Source organism: Enoplosus armatus, chromosome 12 (genome assembly GCF_043641665.1).
Source record: "Enoplosus armatus isolate fEnoArm2 chromosome 12, fEnoArm2.hap1, whole genome shotgun sequence".
NCBI lineage: Eukaryota > Metazoa > Chordata > Actinopteri > Centrarchiformes > Enoplosidae > Enoplosus > Enoplosus armatus.
In genome coordinates, this window is record NC_092191.1 from 14,783,430 (window position 1) to 14,802,476 (window position 19,047).

The 19,047-nt window shown below is 41.4% G+C and overlaps 2 protein-coding genes across 2 annotated transcripts; one reads left to right on the forward strand and one right to left on the reverse strand.

Annotated features, from left to right (window-relative positions):
- Positions 1-1,079: 1,079 nt before the first annotated feature.
- On the forward strand, positions 1,080-2,729 carry gpr75 (G protein-coupled receptor 75). Its single transcript, XM_070916644.1, has one exon. It carries the CDS (start codon positions 1,086-1,088, stop codon positions 2,727-2,729), a length of 1,644 nt encoding a protein of 547 aa, XP_070772745.1. The 5' UTR covers positions 1,080-1,085.
- Positions 2,730-4,422: 1,693 nt separating this feature from the next.
- Positions 4,423-9,796, reverse strand: erlec1 (endoplasmic reticulum lectin 1). Its single transcript, XM_070916037.1, has 14 exons — positions 9,514-9,796; positions 9,287-9,391; positions 8,433-8,513; positions 8,172-8,249; positions 8,010-8,073; positions 7,859-7,905; positions 7,540-7,763; positions 7,216-7,357; positions 6,964-7,125; positions 6,820-6,879; positions 6,182-6,306; positions 6,011-6,088; positions 5,827-5,902; positions 4,423-5,288 (listed from the first exon to the last, which is right to left on the reverse strand). The coding sequence occupies exons 1-14, from the start codon at positions 9,652-9,654 to the stop codon at positions 5,217-5,219; spliced, it is 1,455 nt and encodes a 484-aa protein (XP_070772138.1). The 5' UTR covers positions 9,655-9,796; the 3' UTR covers positions 4,423-5,216.
- Positions 9,797-19,047: the final 9,251 nt, after the last annotated feature.

Here is a 19,047-nt window from a genome sequence, read left to right on the forward strand (position 1 = left end):
CAGCTTAAATACTATGGGGCCGCCATTTACCGTAAAAACTACAGTATGTTGCCAAGGGGGGAAAAAAAAAACGTTTGCTGCGGTAATATATCCGACGTGTCGCAGTATATTGTGTAACGGTCTCCTTCAAATGTTTTGACTGTAGTAAAACTGGGGGAAACGGCCTTTCTTCCGCTGTTAAATGATTATAAGGGAGAAATGGGGTGAGTTTTTACAGATGCCGGACTACTTGAATGCAGTGGTTATGCTCATGCCCAGATACGTAGGCAGTGACTTCATACTCATTTTTCAGCGCACGTCCAGTGGCCGTCGCTCCTGTATAAGAGTGGATATATCGCCAAGAAAACGAACATGCTGTCGTCCATTTGAGCCGTGTACGCGTTAAAAATGAATACAGACATGTAAGGAAACGTATTTTATGTCAATGTTTGTCAATGGGCTGCTCTGCTTTTGAATATTTGCTGTTGAAAAACGTTTTTTTTTTTTGTTTTTTTTTCAAAGCTGCGGTGCGTTCACTTACAATCATACTCTTAAATGAAGACGGGCTGTATCAAATGATGATGATGATGATGATGATGATGATGATGATGGACGCAAGATCGATTACAGATGGTAGGTTATATTTTCTCATCCTCATCAGTATAGCGTGTCCACGCCATTTAACCGCTTTTGAAATCTAGACACATGAGGAAAACAGTGATGTATACAGTGATTGGGGGGGGGGGGGGGGGGGCGGGGGTGGGGGGGTAAGGTATAATTGGCCAAATGCAGTGGTGCATAGCTATAGCCTACTGTAGATTGTGTCTAACATGTAGTGCATCACAGTTTCTTATTAAGTATGTACATATTAACACTAAATTGTAATTGAACCACGCATTTCTCCCTTTCATAAACTGTGAATGTATTGAATGTGATCTACTGCACAATATAATAGCTAATGTATGACTGTATCCTTTGTAGCACTCTACCAAGGTGGCAGCAATGGCGGAGGCAGCAGATACTGTGATCATCGTGTACTCCTTCTACATAGAGGAATAATGTTGAAATCGATGACTTTGGGATCCTCCTAAACTGTTGATAATACAATGAACACCACTGTTACACCATCAGACCTGGTGGATGTGCCAAGACAGCAGAACTTCAATGGCACCCTGGGCACACAGACCCCGTCAGGCTGGGCAGTGATCCACACTGCTACCTTGACCTTTTGCTCTCTGCTCCTCGTCTTCATCTTCTTCCTGGGCTCATATGGCAATCTTGTGGTGTTCCTGTCCTTTTTCGACCCAGTGTTTCGCAAGTTCCGCACCAACTTTGACTTCATGATCCTCAACCTCTCCTTCTGCGACTTGTTCATTTGCTGCGTGACTGCTCCCATGTTTGCGCTGGTGCTCTTCCTGGATGCAGGGGGAGCGGATGGCGTGTCCAAGAGTTTCTGCTTCGCCTTCCACCTGACCAGCTCGGGCTTCATCATCATGTCCCTGGAGACGGTGGCTGTCATAGCTTTGCACAGACTGCGCATGGTTTTGGGGCAGCAGCCCAACCGCACTGCCTCCTTCCCTTGCACGCTGGCCCTCACCGCCCTGCTGTGGACATCCAGCTTCACCATGGCAGCCCTCCTTACCATGCAAGCATACCCACGTAGAGATGGACCCTGCTTGCCCCACTTCGGCCTGGGAGGTGGACAGGCCAGGGTCGTGTTGTATGTCTACCTGGCGGACTTTGCCTTTTGTGTGGCTGTGGTGTCTGTATCCTATCTGATGATTGCTCAGACACTGAGGAAGAATGCACAAGTGAGGAAATGTCCCATCATCACTGTAGATGCCACGTGCCCTCCACCCCCACCACCTCTCATTGCAGCAGGCTTCGAGAGCATGCAGTGTGCTGTTCAAGGCCCCTCTCTGTACCGTAACCAGACTTACAACAAACTGCAGAATGTTCAGACACACTCTTATGCCAACAAGACCAGCCAGCCTCTGGTTCCAGGTGCTGCCCAGGGAGCCACCTGCTGTCAGCTGGTGTCTACAGTCAACTTGGCCACAGCCAAAGACTCTAAGGCAGTTGTCACCTGTGTAGTTATAGTGTTCTCTGTGCTGCTTTGCTGCTTGCCGATGGGAGTTTCACTGGCACAGGATGTTTTGTCACCAGAAAGTAGCTTTGCACATTACCAGTTTGAACTCTGTGGCTTTGTGCTCATTTTTCTCAAGTCGGGCATCAATCCCTTTGTGTACTCGCGCAACAGCGCAGGCCTCCGCCGCCGTGTGCTGTGCTGTATTCAGTGGGCGGCACTGGGCTGTCTCTGTTGCAAGCAAAAGACTCGCTTGCATGCGATGGGGAAGGGCAGCCTGGAAGTCAATCGCAATAAATCCTCCCATCATGAGACCAACTCAGCCTATGTACTGTCACCCAAGCCACAGAGGAGGCTGGTGGACCAGGCTTGCGGGCCCAGTCACTCCAGGGATTGTGCTGGTAGTCCAAAGGCCACCGGTGTGCGCAAACCTCGCCCCCCGAGTACCTCTACACCTATCAACACCCGCATCGAGCCCTACTACAGTATATACAACAGCAGTCCCTCTGCAGGGCCCAGCTCCCCCACCAGCCTGCAGCCTGTCAGCTCTCAGACATTTGCCTTTGCCAAGTCTTATGTAGCCATGCACTACCACACTCACCAAGACACACTGCAGGACTTTGAAAGCACCTCAGTGCACCAGATTCCCATTCCCTCAGTCTAATCAAAGAGCTGTTGAGCAGAACGGTTTGGACAATCTCACCATGGCTTTAAATCAAATGTGAATCAAAACAGGAACCTGAAAACAGCCCTTTTTATGTATTTGGAATCTGTATTAACCTTTTGTTCTCTTCTACAGTGGAAATACATGTTAAGTTTTCTTGAGTGAAAAATGAAAGAACCAGAATTATACTAAAACAAGCAATAGAATTGTAATGGAGGTGTCTGTTCCAAAAAGTTATTTGTTACTGAATTGACTTTTTCCGTTATAGATACTGCATTTTCACATAAATCTCTCCCTGTGTTGCACACGCATGTGCTATTATAACCCAAGACTCTGTACGTTTTCATTGCAGCCAGAGACTGCAGTTGCTGGTTTCAGTGCTGCCTCCTCTGTGGCTGCAGCTGCAGTAGCGTGGGGCTGCTATGAAACCCTGCACAGGCCCACACATGGCTGTCGATGGCATGTGGTTGCACTTTGATGGACTTTTGCTTCTTAAGAAAAATGTATTTGTGAACCTCATACACTTTTCAACACAATAAATGTTTGGCAAGTGCAGTGGATCTGTGCTTTCACTTTTTCGACGAGAGATAAAACAATTAATCGATTAGTCGATTGACAGAAAATTAATCTGCAACCATTAATTGATTAATCGTTTCTCTCATTTTTCAATTTGGAAGCCTTTGTCATATACGATAGTTAACTTAATATATTTGAGTTTTATTGTTGGTCAAACAAAACAAGACATTTGAAGACGTCACCATGCACTCTCGCAAAATATAATGGGCATTTTTCAGTATTTCTGGATATTTTGTAAGACAAAACAATTAATCAATGAACTAAGAAAATGACAGATAAATCGATAATGAAAATAATCATCAGTTTTAACATTAATTGGCAGCAGTGTCATTGGCTAATGAAATGGTGTTGGTTGCTTTACAGTATCTCAGGCCTCATGTCTGCTGGGGTTAAACACCGGCCATTGTGCTGATGTTGAGAAAATGAAAACAACATATTTGTGTTATCTTACTCCTATAAAGGGATGGTAACTCAGGGCAACACAACTGTTTGAGCTGGCATTTTCTGTCTCACCACTAATGCTATATTATTTTGATATATTCATGTAAAAGTGTTTTAGCTGCAGATCTTCCACCTGTTGACATTTTATTCTTGACATTATAAATTGCAGCTGCAGTTGAAGTTTTGCAGATTTTCAGTTCAGAGCCAGTCTGCTATCTTTAATTTAATTTTAAAATGACTGAGATTGGGAATACAAATAACTGCAGTGGCTACTCAGTGTAAATTTTAAATAGCAATCATTCTTTTACAGGTCCTGTTGTTTTCTTTTGGATAAATGAAAAAAAAAATGTTTTCATAAGTGGAAAAATTGATACAATACACATAGTGTCAGCACCCTCTGGTGGCCTTAAATTTACCATAGCAACTTACTACAACATGTCCTTCAATGGAGGATCAACATACTTTCGGAGGGAAATAACAGACTTATTATTTTACATGTGCTGCAGTTAGATGCAATGTCATAGCAGATGCCACAAGAAAAACACTAATTAAAACTCTGTTTTGTAAAGGTGATGACAGCCAACTAGATATCCCTGTAATTATCAAGCAGAGACATTTGTTGCCATAATGTCTTTATATCTCAGTCAAGTCCAAATGTTTTTTTCAACATTATAAATGAGGAGTCATGTTTTAGTTTTATTGTTTGCTGCAAATGCATTGTTTGTTTGTTTTTTAAATTCCTGTGATACAGCAGTGATCAGGATCCCAGTGTGCATCTTCATAAAACCACAGAATACCTCTTATAGGAACCCACAGACATTCTGTACATCCCACAAACTTATATGAAATTTTAATCAACCACTCACACTTTTGTTCCACAGCAGCCTCTAATGCATAAGTTACACTCACTCATCCTGTAAATTAACACCGCACACGTTCTCACTGCTGCAAAACATTTTCGACTACAAGTGCCACAGTCAAGCAGCTTATCATTTCATATCTCACAAACAAACACACACACAAATAAAGACCTTAAAGACAATAAAACCACCATGAATATCGTTGATTCCCCTGATGAAAACAAATCCCCTGATTCATTACTCCTTTTCTTGCAATTAACCAACACAAAGTGAAGCATAGATATGAAGTACAGGAAATACACCCACTGCCTTGTGGAGTGAGGCGTCTGCCACATTTTACTGTGTTTTCCATAAAGTCTGAGCTAGCTGAGCGACGTAGCATTGCCCATAGCACAGATCAAGGCAGGGGCTGGGGCTGTGCTCCTAGGCTACATGAAGTCCAGCCTCAGGATCAAGTTTAACCTCAGTTTAACCTTTTGGCTTTTAGCACAGTGTCATGGGCATCTCTCTTCCTCTTATGATGTGTCCTCTCTCTTCCAAGTGCACCGCTCTCTGTCTGTCCTCTCCTTGTCCTTCATGTGCCGTTGCAGTCATATGATCTTTTGTCAGTTTAGCTGGAGATTGACAGAAGTCCATGTTCATCAGCAGTGTCAAGAATCCTGCATATAACCGGAGACTCAACCTAAAAAAAAAAAAAACAGCAGCTGTCATTCAACTCGAATGTGGTGCCAATCAGGGTTGACCTCCTGTCTGTACACAGCCAGTATAGTTAGATATTAGAATCAGAAATACTTTATTGATCCCCGGGGGGAAATTATACAATTATACATTAGAACTTTTAGTCTTCCTCCCTTTCATTCATTTTCAAGGCAACATTTTATGCTGCATAAATTGAAATTTTTTCAGTCAGACACTTCGAATTGTAAAGCAGGAAACACACAGGTGGAACTAATAAACACTAATGATTGCAATTAGTAATGCTATTAATTGTACCTGTGTTCGACAGGTTAAAATGTCTGCTGTGAGAAAGGATGATTCAACTTAAGTTTCACTAACTAGATGTAAATGAGTAATAAATTGGTTATAGATTGAAACAGCTTTTTCCTTTTATTTAGCTTTCAAACTTAAGCAGGGGTTAGCACTCTAGCTAAGCTTCAGTGTTAACCTGACACACTGCTTCTTTTCAGTGACTGTGACTCACTGGTTACTAGTGAACTTACCCCAAGGATGTACTGACAAGTCTGAGGCTCCAGCATATAGACAGTGACAGCATGGGGAGACTCAGACTCCTTACACCTGACAGAGAGAAGTGAAATGAGATGAGTGAATCACCTGGAAAACATCGGGCTAGAGTCTGGCTCAGGGTGGTCGACACATGAACCCCCCCCCATGACGCTCACTCACTTGAGCTTGACAATGACTTGTCTGGGCTTCCCTGTCAGATCACACACATCCCCGTGGCCGTAAAAGTGGGAAACCAACCTAACGCAAAGCAGAGAAAATGAACAGAGAGAAAAATCAATAATAATCTTTAATTTGCATCTAGGTTAGGGTTCAAAAATATGAATGGCCTACTTGACTTTCTGCACTCCGTCATCTTTGAGCTGGTAGGATCGGGCGACGTTCTTCTTGGCCCAATCAATATGCTCCTCAGCATTCCAGCTGCCAACCACCACAGTGTTCTTTCCCTGCTCTTTCTCCTGGGGCAACCAGGGAACATTTTCATCACTGTACAAATGCAATCTTATATACCCAACAATCTTACATACACAATTACACAACTAATTAATTAACTTTTCCATATTAGACAGTCAAGTAAAGCTGAAACAATTACTCGATAAATCAGTAAGCGAAAGATGGCAAAAGTTCCCCAGTTCCAGATCCTCAATTGTGAAGATTTGCTACTTTTATTTGTCTTATGTAACAATAAACTGAATATCTTTGGGTTTTGGACTGTTGATCAGACAAAACAAGCAATTTGAAGACAGCACCTTAGGCTTTAGGAAACTGTGATGTGGTATTTTACACTATGTTTTGACATTTTATAGACCAAATGATTTATCGGGAAAATAATCGGCAGATTGACTGATAGCCAACAGCCAAGTTCAACAGCTCAAACTGATACTTGAAGTACATTTTATTTTTTATATATTCTGCATTAATGACCCAGCTCCCCCACAGACACATTCACACTAGCAAAGAGGGACCCTTACCTCATGGTACTGATGGACATGCTTTCCGTAACAGAATTCATATTTCCACCACCCTACACCCTGAAACACACGCATTAAGATGATTATATGCCACTGAATAGTTTATTTAACATTGGTCAGGTGCTATAGATGAACATGCCTCACCCCATGCAGACAGTACGAGCCACTGAGGAACTCCTTGATTAGCTGGTCATCTGTCAAACGAGAGATGTGAGTGGTGCCGACAGTGACCTGAGTCTGCCCTCCGACAGTAATGGGTTTGTGGGTGGAGGTGAAGGCCTCCTCCCTCACTGGTGGCGCCTCCTCCTGTAGCATGTCAAAGATATAATTGAGCCAGGCGTCGTCAGTACACGCAGTACCTATTTTTCCCCTCTGTCATTTCTGTGCACGTCTCACCTCTCTGGTCTGGGAGGTGGCGCTGAAAGGTGGCTTGAGCTGCTCCTCTTGCTCCTTGTCCAACTGGGTGAGCTGCTGAGGCCGCAGAGGAGAGCCTGCCAGAGCCTGGCAGAAGATGGCGTTCACCGGGGAGGACTTGAACCTGCAAGGAATACATGTCAAGTATGGAAACAGTAAGATGTAAGCAGGAATTTAATCTGCTGGAAAATGCAGTTTCTGTAGACCCCTGACAAACAGGAATGACTCATCTTAAAACAACATTTCATAATTTCCAACATGCTTCTAATACTGTGGCATACTCTGAGCACATTTGGACAGATCTACCTGTATTTTGGGTGCGCACAAAGCAGCGGCGTCAACACCACCACCTCATATTCACAGGTAGTGACCTCAGCGACGGACAAGATCTCATGCTTGGCCTCTGGATGACAGACGTACAGCACAGACGTGGAGCGAGCTTGGTTCTGTTTCAGCACGCAAGGAGTCCCATTCCCCATCTCCAACGAGAAGTAGGGAGTCAGCTGACCTTCTATATTCTTACTGGGCACCTGGACACCAGCGGAAAAAGTGACGGTAACAGACAAGAGATGACAGCCAGCCTGGCAAATTTGGTTGGTTACTGAAGTTTCATTATTACACTTACTTCTGTTTCAGCTTCTGATTTGACATCTTCTGCTTCTTCAACTTTATCTGAAAAAATTAATTCCTAGCTTTAGCACAACAAGGAAAAGACTAATACCCTCAATAATTAAAATAAACAAAACATATAAAATTGCATTCATAAAGAAACTCACCGGTCTCTGTTGACTGGCTCTTCTGTGCCATATTCCCCAGGAAGTACTCTTGAACACTAATTTTCTGTGGAAACACACAATTACCTTCAGTACATATTGCACTAAGAGCTGGCCTCTCACTCATGTCATCTGAAAATTATTCTACGCACTCAAAACACTGACCTGACCAGTCTCCTTCTCTTCATGATACTGTCTTATATGCTTTCCATGGCATACTTCATACGTCCAGTATGACTCAATCTGCAATGTTGGCAAGCCAAGAGCAAGTTCACAGTCATGAGTAAAGTCGTCAGTTCAGCACAGCAGCAGAAAAACAAGTTAAGTTTTTAGTTATGCTCTGCTAACGTAGCATGAAACCGGTTTCAGCCTCTCTGCTGAGAGAAGCAGGGAAATTAGACAGAATGGAAACTTGAGAAGTCTCACCCTGTAGGAGCAGCTGCTTCGTTTGAATAGTGGCTCCAGCAGTTCGCCCGGGCTGAGTCCACTGTACTCCTTATCATCATCCTAAAGCAAGGCAAGGCAGCTTTATTTGTACAGAACATTTCAAACACAGAGGCAACTCAAAGTGCTTTACATAGGCAGACGGAGAAAAGCAATAGAATACATTCAAAACAATAAGCAATAAATACAGTTACAGTGCAGCAATAAGTTGTAAAGTTACCCCCTGTGCAACAAAGGAAATAAAAGTGCAGTAGAGAAACCAATAAATCAAAGGCACAGAAGAACAGCAGAGTTTTAAATTTAGATTTGAAGGTGGATAAAGTTGGGGCACATTTGAGATAATCAGGAAGTTGGTTCCATCTGTGAGCAGCAGAGTAGCTGAAACTGAACCTGTTTGGTTCTGACTCGAGGTACAACCAGCTGACTTTTCCTAAAGATCGAAGAGCCGTACTAGGTTTATATTCTTTAAGGAGATCAGAAATGAATTTTGGCCCGAGATTACTGAGTGATTTATAAACTAGCAGCAGCACTTTAAAATATATTCCCTCAGCATAGGGAGCTGTATCAGTAAACACAAGAGAAATAAAAAGCACAACATACATTAACATCATGTAATTCAACTGAACTGAACAGACATGGCCATCCACACCTGATGGATGCTATGTAAACGAGGGAGAACATGCTTTAGAGAATTTAACATCCTTGCATTAACCCAGAGGGATCTTTGCTTTGCCTGACATGTTAATATCTTGTAATGCGTTATAAATAAAGCAATAAAGAAAGGTTCACGGCTACCTCTATGAAGGACCTCCTTGACACTTGTTAATCCTGCTTACCTCATCTCCAGATGCCAGGGAGGGCAGGATACATTTATACTTCTCCTTCTCTGTTGTTGTCATGATGACAAAGTCATCTTCCTTGTAAAGTACACCTGAAGCTGGCTGAAATCCACAGACAAACGTTTGTTATTTACAGTTACAGCTACACAGGTGACAGTAACATCTCCCAAACCTCTCTACATCTGCTCCCCTAAGAAGCGCTGTTACTAAAGGAGGAAGCATACCAGCGTGAATTCAGCGCCTGGCCAGTTGATTTTGAAAGGGATTTCGTCTGTGAAGGAGGGATACCCGCCTCTGTTTGCTGAGACGCCGCTGCAGACCTCCAGCAGCCCCCCAAGAAACACTATCAGCACCCCTGTCGTCATCTCTCCTGTCCGGCTGCAGAGCTCCTACAGCCCGCTATTCGTGGAGGACAACAGCCTGCTCACCTCACACTGCCACCGGCCCGAGTGATGAATTAAAATTACTGCAAAGTCCGAGGAAGTCTGGTTTGACAGACGTGAGATATGACTGTTTGAGGCGGATGTCAATACAGCGCAAAATACAGGAAGTGAACTGTTTACTTGCCACGTCGTGTTCCGGCCGCGCGTCCGGCTGAAATAACAGCAGCGCCCTCTAGTGTCGACGCGAGGCACTGACAGAGAGTTTGATATCTGGAAAGCAGAAGAAACAAATGAAACCCTTGAAACGCTGGACATTGAAAGTTATGGGAGCAGAAGTTAGACCAACTTTTTAAATTAAACAACAGTTGTAATGTATTATTGTTTTGTTTTTGTACCATTTTCTCTACCATCCTTTGCCAATTCTGCCTCAAGCCAAAAATGTGGCAAGTTTCCCCCTAGGAATCATATATAATATGAATTTTACATCTCTGTATCAATTATGTGTACAATAAAAGTTCAGCTTGCCCTTTTAATGCCTAAATTTTACTATGCAGGCTATATTGGAGCATACAAAGTCATGCAATCGAATCCACTGAACTTTATTTCAAATTCTAGAGAAGATCCCAAAATGTCCTACAACCAATCATTACATTACCAAACATAAAAAGTCAGACTAACTTTGTGGAATCAGATGATCTTTCCACCCATTAAGCTAAAATGGGAAAACTGGATGTTATGGTGTTCATGAATAGTAAAACATTATCGGAATTCAAAAATAAAGGAAATACAGTACAATATAACTTATATCAATTACAAGCCAGTACCAAAATATGTGTGTATGACAATTTATCTCTCTAATTTCTGGTGGTATGATCTGAAATGATGCTGATGAAAATGAACAGAGCTATTATCTATCTCAAAATGCATATTAATACACAAGGCAACTGTATGTAGTTCGCCGAAATGAAACAATTAATGGCACTGACTGTTTTCCAAAAGGGCTATAAACAAAGCACCATGTCCTTCTCTAGGTGACCAATGAAGAGGGTCAATACTATAAATATTTCACAGATCTTTTGAGAAGCATATTTACTTCTGTTTTATATTGTTTTCACGGGTAAAACACAATTTCCCCTATGTCTTGCGAAACTTAACCACATCCTCGTATGCTGACAACTGTGCTCATAATGCTGTTATTGAACGCACACAGCTCGCCTGAAGCATTTGGCTCCTTTTCAGTTGAAATACATGAGAGAGGTTTCCAGAGGCACAACAAGAAAGGGCAGGTTGCCTCATCTCTGCCTCCCAGTGGATGGATTTGGAAGTTTTTTTGTGTCAGTGAGTGTGCTGCATACAAAGAGCTGATGTTCTAGGGTGTCTCACAATTATTTTTATATGGACTCCATGCAGAACTGAAGATGGAAGGCAGTGTGAAGATACACAGTATAATAGATCCTGTTGAGAAGCTGATTTACAGAGCATTTATATTGGATATTAGGTTGGTTGACTTATACACAGGCAATGAAGAGAGAAGCTCTGTGCCAACGTGCAGTGTCCTTACTCTTTTATCCTGTGACTCTGTTGATTCAGCACTGCTGGGTGTCGAATGGCATTAAATAATCTCCCCACTACCTGAACAGTTCACATGGAAACAGCTTAACAGGAAAATATGTGGTGTTGCATTTCACTCTCAGATGGGGAAAATGTACAGAGCGCCTTGAACTGATGGACACACAGAGTATGAACCTGAGATGAGGCATTTCTCCACCTGTTGGTGGAGCTGTTGATATGGGAATGTGCAGCTCAGGAAAACGGAGAAAGGAGAGAGATTATAACAGAGATTCTGAGACAAGAGTGAGAGGATTAGGAGGAGAAAGGGATATGGAGCAACAGGAAAGGATACAAGCAAGAGAACATCCCACAAGACTGACAACCACTCCCCTCTGCTCACATACACACAGCTTCTACTCACACCCGTCTCCTATGCACATACTACATATGGATGTAAATATTTATGGGCACACTAGCCTGTATGTGTTCATATAACATGTACTATATGTGAGATAGATTCAATAAAACAGATTAGATAATAAAGTAGATAAATAAGTAAGTGCAGACAGATAGACAGGCTATACTGTGTTTCCATGGGAACTATTATTCTCCCATTTAATTATTTATAATGTATTCTAACTGATTTTGTTTCCTCTTTTCTGTTCTTGTTTCTTGTTTATCTGATAAACAAGAGTGTTATTTTGTATTTGAGTGATTGAAACTAGACATTTTCAATTCTTGGTCTTGGAAAGTAGTTTGAGAAAAAGAAAACCATAACTCAAGGTCCACTTGCAAGTTTATTCTGGGGCTTTCAACTGCATCTCACAGTCTTCCACAGCAGACAGAGCTGAGTTTGCTCAGTTGTCAGTTGCCATCATAACTGAGCAAACTTCTGCTGAGGAACACCATGAAATGCTGTTGAAAGCTTTAGAAAAAGCTAGTGAGTGGACCATTAATAATGATTAAACATTTTGGAAAATACACTTGTTCATTTTCTTGCTGAAACTTAGAGCAGAAGATTGACACCACTTTCATGTCTGTATGATGAATATGAAACTATAGCATGCAGCCGCTTAGCTTAGCTTACCATAAAGACTGGAAACAGGGGGAAACAACTAGTCTGGCGCCATTAAACAGCAAATTGTTGTTTTTACACTCCAGTTGTTGTACTGATTAAACAAAAATATATAACACGTTAAGTAATGAGCTTTAGGGGTGCTAGTAGGCATATTTTGTAACCTTTGGATCGAGCCAGGCTAGCTGTTTCCCTCTGCTTATGCTAAGCTAAGCTAACCGGCTGCTGGCTCCAGCTACATATTTACCATACAGACATGAGAGTGGTATCGATCTTCTCATCGAACTCTCAACAAGACAGCTGATAAGTGTATTCCCCAAAATGTTTAACTATTCCTTTAAACTGATTTTTAAGCGTTACAGATTTTAAAACATGTACAGATCATATATAGCTACGAATATGAGCACGTACCATGAATCAAGGCTGAGTCCTCAGTCCTGCAGTGGCCTGGGTTCAAGTCCTGTCCGGGCCCTTTGCTGCATGTCATCCCCGCTCTCTCTCCTGCCTTTCCTGTCTCTCCCTACTGTCACTGTCAATAAAGGAAAGAAAATGGCAATATTGAATGTCCTGAGACCTAAACAGAATTGGTATTTGAGATACAATCAGCCAAAGTGAGTCAAAACTTCTTTGGTCTTTCTTCCTCCGTGGATGCTCTGACTTCTCTGGAGCCTGACTGGCGGGAACTTACCTGAACTCACCACTTTGAAATGAGCATTTTCATTTATTTCATTGCCATCCATGGGGTGAACTTGATTTGCATAGATGCCTTCCACACACACTCACCTTATGCATAATTGATACAACTGTCATCTCCCCAACCATAATAACATCATTCCAAAGGGAGCAGAGAGAAATGAATCTTGACATTTGAAGGTCTTGAGCGAGATTAAGATATCTCCTGAGCTGTCACCCAAAAATACACATAGAATATGTCAGACGTCGGATCAATATTGTCACTTGTGCTGGATTTTCTTAATGACATTCAATATTGATTTGAGTGAAGCCTTTCTACATGTTGTATTTCTTTTGTAATCTATATAGGCTATCCCTTGCTAAAATAGTTTTTTTCTTAACATTTCCCTTCAGACTCTGACTCCATACAGCATGTTTGATTAATCAATTATGGTTCATTGTAGCGTTCACATTAATGCTGCACACTTGTCAAGTGTATTAACATTACATTACTTTTTTTTCCTGCTGCCTAAATCACACAGACTCAATTTTTGTTCTGATTTTGTTGGAGTGATGAAAATACCAAAAGGCTCAAACCGTCAAACCGTTCTGGTTAATCTTCTGGTAGGTGTGTTTACCAGCGTAAGGACTGAAGTGTCAGAACATGTGGTAAACTTCCTGATATGCATTTTAAAGCATGCTTGAGCAAACTCTCCTAGGTTTGTCTGCTCTGCATGTACACAGCTGTCACCTGTTGTGTTCTAAACTAAAACACTGCGTTATAGGCTAAATTAATCTGATAAGGGGGCTACTGCTTGAATAAATGATGCAAAGAAGCTAAACAAAGTCAACAAAGTTGGTGAAACATGAAAGAAATTGATTTAACCATGCCAGTGGATCAGAGTGCTGCTCTTGACATCCCTGCAGAGAAGGTAATGAGAGAGTATTTTTGTTTGGATGGATCTGGATTGACTCCAGATATTCACAGAGCTGGCCCTCGCTATATTTGCCTGTGATTGAGGCTTAGCTCTTATATGAGAATATCTGAGGGGGGTCAGTAGAGACAGAACATCCCAGAGTCCCTGAATGCATCACAATGGCACAGAGCCCCTGATTAAATTTATACAGTAGAAACCTGTAGCTGTTAGTTTTATATCAATTAAATGTTGAGGTTCCAGTGTGTATGCTGGGGTGTTCATGGGTTGACCCCATCCTTACACAAATACAAACTTGGTCTTGGTTATTTGGATGTGATATTTTGTATTGAAAAGCTTCCCAGCTTGGGGAAACTTCCAATTACAGCTTCATCCCAACTAAAGCAGCCCATCCGACCATGACCATTCTCAAAGGTGACCACGGATGTTTATGTAAATACTGTCTGCATTGTCTGAGCTTTAAGCTGTTTCAGAGAGTCTTGAGATGCTACGCTCGAATACAAAAGTCAGTGAAACCCCAGAAGTACGTTTTGTCTATAAGCAAGAACAGAAAGTGGGTTAGCTACTTGAAAATGCATCCTAAGCAGTGTGCATAAGCTAGAGGAGCTTATAGGGAAGCTAGGGAGACTTTGAGAGTGAAAGTCATTTAGTGTTTCTTCACAGTTTGAGAGTGATCGACACAAATACTGCAAGGTAAGGAGCAGAGCTCTTGTCGGACTGGACGGAGGAGGGAAACTGAGATTCGGTGGATATTTGATCAATATCTGCCCTTCAGAATCTTAAAAACAAAACATGAACATTAGCCGCAACGACTACTCTATAATGCAAAAAATAAACAATTCGTAACACATTTCTAACATGCTGATCCAGCTTCATTGGATCCAAACAAAAAACACTTATGCAATATTGGACGCAAGACACTGTATCTTTTACTGTTCCCTCTAAATGATCATATCTAAAAAAGATCACCTTAGCTGTCCACAACAACCCACATAAGCTATTGACAGAGCAAATAAATACATTCCTTTCTCAACAGTTCTTTATCCTGCCGATGAGAAATGCAGTATGTTCAGCATTTACTGAATCATTTATATTCGATCGGCTGCTTTGGCGCTATTGATGCAAAGAAACCCTACACTATCCATCATCATTTGAATGCAGCCACAAGTGGCACCAATTTGGACTGCAGATGGGTTTAATTGGCTGAGATATGTGAGAGATGATGGCTTCTTCCATTTTATGTGAGTACACTGTCCGCCACCTAGCTGATGTGTAAAGCATTCACTACACCAGACAAGTGGATGAAAGAAAGCAAGTTAAGGCAATAGTTTAATGTATAGAATTTGACCTTCAGCATGTGTACTTCATACCTCAAGATAAGTAAGAAAGTATTTAACCTCCTAAGACCCAAGCTCTATCTTAATTTCTCTTTGCTATTTGGGCTTATTGGGACCTGATAAGTATAAAAATTAAGCATCATCTGTTGACATGATGTGGTTCTGCATACGGGGACAATTTTGAATTTCCATATAAGCAGAATTAAGTATTATGGTATAACCCAAAATGTGATGTCCACGCATGTGGATGCCAGGTCTTAGGAGGTTAAAGATCATGAAGCTACAGCAAAATAAATGTTCATACTAAATATGCAAATACACCATTGAACGTAAATGATTGAACCAGCCTAACCTCACCTAACCTAACAGGGAGCTGCATAAATATGATTGGACATTATCAGTCAGCTGATACCCAGGCTGATGAGTGATGCCAATCAGCTCATGCAGAACAGTGTCATTGTCCGAAATAACCCTATGCTTCATATCAAGCATTGAAAACCAGTGCATATGTTTAACCTTCATTATTAGGTGCTACAAATGTCCTCCAGTGTATAAATGCAACTGTAAAATGTGTAAATCAGGACTCCTGGCTCAAAACCTTTGTATCTAATACTAAGCACATGAGTCACAACACTGGTGCTGAGTTAAAGTTAAGTCTTGATGAAGTCCACTTGAGTTAATCAATTATTATTTGCTCTTTCGGATGGTTTCACATTTAATGAACCATATGTATTTGTATGCATATCACAAAATAATGTAGGCAATGGGTGATCGCTGTGCTTAGTATGCAGAACATTCCCCCCTGTAACACTTTGTCCCGATGTTCTTTATATCCACTGCAAGTTAAGAGAGGGACTCTAATTGAGATTTGAAAATATAATTGAAAATTAACATTCATGTCCTAACAAAAAATAAATTGGTAGTCAACAACATTTCCACAATGCACATCATTCTGTATGTCATCCGATTCATTCAGGTGTATTTGGCTTTGTGAAAGTCGAAACTCCAGTATTACACAGTCTTGCACTGTGCGTCTTTGTATGTAAGTTATTCAAAGTCTCCCCCCAGGGGTCCAAAACCCCTTCAATGAATGTTCTTCCTGTCTCCACCATATGCAATGTTTACTTACTTTCTGTTCAACGATAGAGCACAAAACACAGAAACTGCGTGTTTCATTTTCACTTAGTGTGCACAACTGTCGCAGCTGCAATGCTATTTCCAATTCATTTTCATTCAACACTGCACCTTTTTTCTTCTCAGCCTCCAAAGTTTTCCCAACTTCATCCTTAACATCAGTTTGCCGGCAGTCACACAGCCACAGTAAACTATTTAGTAAACAATGTATGGTGTTAACACTCAGATGAAAAAGACATGCTGAAATTATATTGGCAGGCTGGTATCACACTGCCTCTTTTCCAAATGGCACGACCTTTTCATGATCTCAGTGCTGTCAAAACATGACCTATGTGCACAGCATCACGTAGTCATTGTGTATGAGTTAGAGTCTTTAGACAAGGCACAAACCTTGCCTTTTCAAAATCACTTGTCAATAACAACATTGTGAGCAAAATAATGATAAAAAACCCATCAATTTTATTTTGAATTATGTCATGACTTGACCATATTCCTGCTACCAGAAGTTATCCAGCTCCCACGAGTCTGGTGTCTTAAGGTGTTTTGGTTAGAATAACGGAAAAAATAAAATAAATATTGGTTGAATGGTTCAGAAACACATTTACTCTCAGTCCTTTGGCATTGATAGAGGCAGTGACTGAATCTCTAGTGAATAAAAGAAAATTCAATTCAAACACCCACATAAAATCTGTTAATGTTTTTTCCGGACATTCTCACACCTCTTTTTTCGAGTTGAGAAACTTAGTAAATCAATAAACTTCTGTTATACTTCTCGGGTTTGTGGGTGTAACCTGTGGGGATTGCAGGAGGAGGAGGAGGTTGAGAATGGGCAGCTTGGCTTCCCTGGTGGGTCAAGGTGAGTCTGTTAGCCTGATGGCTTGTTCACTCTGCAGATGTCACCTGGTCATTATCCTGAGGCAGCCATCTGCCAGTTGGTCCTGCCGGGCCCGGCCACTCAGTCTTCTGGGCCCTGTGTGACTGGTGTGATCCACGCTGCTTTCTCTTTCTATCCTGACCTGTTACTCCACCTGCCTCCAGTGTCCAAAAGGCCAGGCTGGTCAGGGCCAGAGGGAAGACAGAGGACACACACAGAGAAACAAAAAATCAAGCTTTGAAGTCTCTGCCACAATGTAAACTGGGATACATTAATGATGCATCTGCAGCTTTTACCTGGGCTCCCCTCACAGCTGACTGCTTGGCTTCTCACCCTCAGCGCTGCCGGGATGCAGAGGTACGCTGCCAAAATAAACTCCAGCCTCCCCGATCGGCTCTCCATTTTCACTTGCCAGAGGTTTTACCTAGAAAGTGCTTGATAATTCTATTTCAAATTATCTATTGAGAGAATCTTCAGATATTAAAGCTAATGAAGGGAGTCGTTATATCACAAAGATAATTGTCAGCCCTTAAATCTTCCAGAAAGTGTCTCACGGCGGGTAATTATCTTGGAAAATTAGAGCTTACTTTTGGACACACTTAATCATGCCCTCATTCAAGGTGTTGGATTTGGCTGTTACTTCTGCTTTTAAAATGTAATTCTGACTTGATTTTAGGTTAACCTCCATGGCTCATTACAATTTGATTTAATTTCTGAAGTGAGGAAAAGAATCTTTTCGGATATCACTGAGAAATTAGATTCTTCAGTAGATATTTTTTTAAATTTTTTGCCCATAGGCCTGATTACACACATGAATGTGATCACATGCACATTTGTGATGAAAATGTTGACTTAATATAGTTCATGGTTGAAAACTTATTTCCAAGAGTGAGATGAGAAGATCGATAGCACTCTTATGTCTGTGCATTAAGTTTGAAGCTAGAACCCGGAGATGATTAGCTTAGCTTAGCATAAAGAATGGAAGCAAGGGAAACAGCTGGACAATATGCGAGGAAAGAGAAATGTAAAAATGTAAGAAAAAAATAAGGGGGGGATTTAGCTGGAGTTATATGCTTTAACTTACAAGTTTGCCATCACAGTTTCCTAGCAAAGACTGTCAAGAAATGACAGCATGCAACTGTTCCTAAACCCAGCTAGAGAACCCAGCTAGCTGTTTCCCGCCAGTGTTAAGCTAAGCTATGCTAAACTAAGCTAAATTAAGCTAAGCCAGTGGCCTCCTGGCTCCATCGACATGGTATCAATCTTCTCATCTAACTCTCAGAAATTTCCCAAATCTACTATTTCTTTAATTAATTTTAAGCCTATTGCAGGGAAAAATATGTGAAAAAGGTAAAGCAAATAAGGAAACACAACAACACATATTTAGCTCGTACATTTGTTATAGTAATAGTTCTTGACTAAACTGAAAATTGTACACTCATGTCTGTGATTGCTTAACTGTATATCAAAGATGATGCATAGGATCTCATCATTGTAATTGTATTTGATTAACCATTACGTAATGTTTTAATTCATCACTGCCAATGAGAGAAACATTGTACCTGAAATGACAGAGGGACAAGCCTTTGCTGAGAGCAGATGTTAGTTCTCACTGGTAAAGAGAAATGCTTTGTCTACTGTTGAATCTCAGCTTCTTGTCACACATTACAACGGTGCAAAACCTCTTAACCTCTTAATATGTTTGAACTTTGTTTAGGCCATGAACTTTTTTCCAGCCCTGCCGCGTCCCACATGCTGATATCAGGGACTATTTGAGGACACATTCACAGGTAACCA